General features: G+C 66.6%; 1 protein-coding gene across 1 annotated transcript in view; it reads right to left on the bottom strand.

Annotated features, from left to right (window-relative positions):
* The window catches only part of LOC104835807 (cAMP-dependent protein kinase catalytic subunit alpha-like), a gene marked incomplete at its 3' end in the record, with an annotated part of 3,115 nt that extends 2,940 nt beyond the window's left edge, over positions 1-175 (bottom strand). Inside the window, exon 1 of the mRNA XM_010573980.1 lies at positions 17-175. Within this exon, the coding sequence (XP_010572282.1) occupies positions 17-26 (10 nt within the window). The remainder of the gene's footprint in view (positions 1-16) is intronic.
* Positions 176-868: the final 693 nt, after the last annotated feature.

The raw sequence follows: 868 nt of genomic DNA, 5'->3' as shown, positions 1-868 counted from the left end.
TGTCCCCCCCCCTCACCGTCCTCCATGCTGTGGACCCAGGTGTCCAGGAGCTGCCACCAGGCGATGACCCCGGGGGGGGACGACAGACTTTGTCCCCAGGGGCACACGTGGCCCACACTGAGGTCAGCTCCCCCCCGCCCCTCCCAGTATGGCCCAGTAAGGCCTGAATGTGCCAGTACCCAGGTGGGGGGGGCGGGGAGAAAATAAGCCCCCTCCTTTGAACAGGGGAAACTGAGGCAGGGAGGAGCCGAATGGACGGAGGACCCAGGCATCTGGGAGCACCCCCCCCGGCAAACCAGGTAGCCCCCTGCCCAGCCCCCCAAAAACCCTCAGGCCTGGTGGGGGGACACTTGAGAGTGTGTGTGGGTCCCTTTGCCACCCCTCAGTTAGGGTTGACCCTCACAACCCCCCCTTGGGGGTCCCCCTAACCTGAGCTATTCCTTGGGGGGGGTCTCCTCTCTCACAGCACCCCCCAGCCCCCCTATAGCGAAGGAGCCGCCCCAGCAGCAGCCCCCACAGCAGCACCTGCACCCACAGCTGGAAGGGGGGGTCCCAGCCCCACTCCATCCCCTCAGGGGCCATCGCCCCCCTCAGTGGCCTCTCAGGGCCCCAAAACCCCCCTGAGCAGGGCTGGGGTCCCAATGCCCCCCCCCGAGGTCCTCCTGATGGTCCCAGGTACCCCAATAGCCACCAGTACCCCCCTGGTCCCCTAATACCCCCCCTGGTGACCCCTCATTCACTCCTCAGCCCTCTCCAGCCTCCCCAAAGTGTCCCCTGAGTCCCCAAATAGACCCTGGGCTGGGACACGGTCTCCGATACAAACCCCCAGGTCCCCCCGATACCCCCTCAGTCCCTCCCAGGTCCCCTA

This window comes from Haliaeetus leucocephalus, unplaced genomic scaffold, assembly GCF_000737465.1.
Source record: "Haliaeetus leucocephalus isolate CR32 unplaced genomic scaffold, Haliaeetus_leucocephalus-4.0 Scaffold403, whole genome shotgun sequence".
In the NCBI taxonomy this organism is placed as follows: Eukaryota; Metazoa; Chordata; class Aves; order Accipitriformes; family Accipitridae; genus Haliaeetus; species Haliaeetus leucocephalus.
Note: the sequence above shows the minus strand (reverse complement) of the source record. Positions and strands in the feature narration are given on the sequence as shown.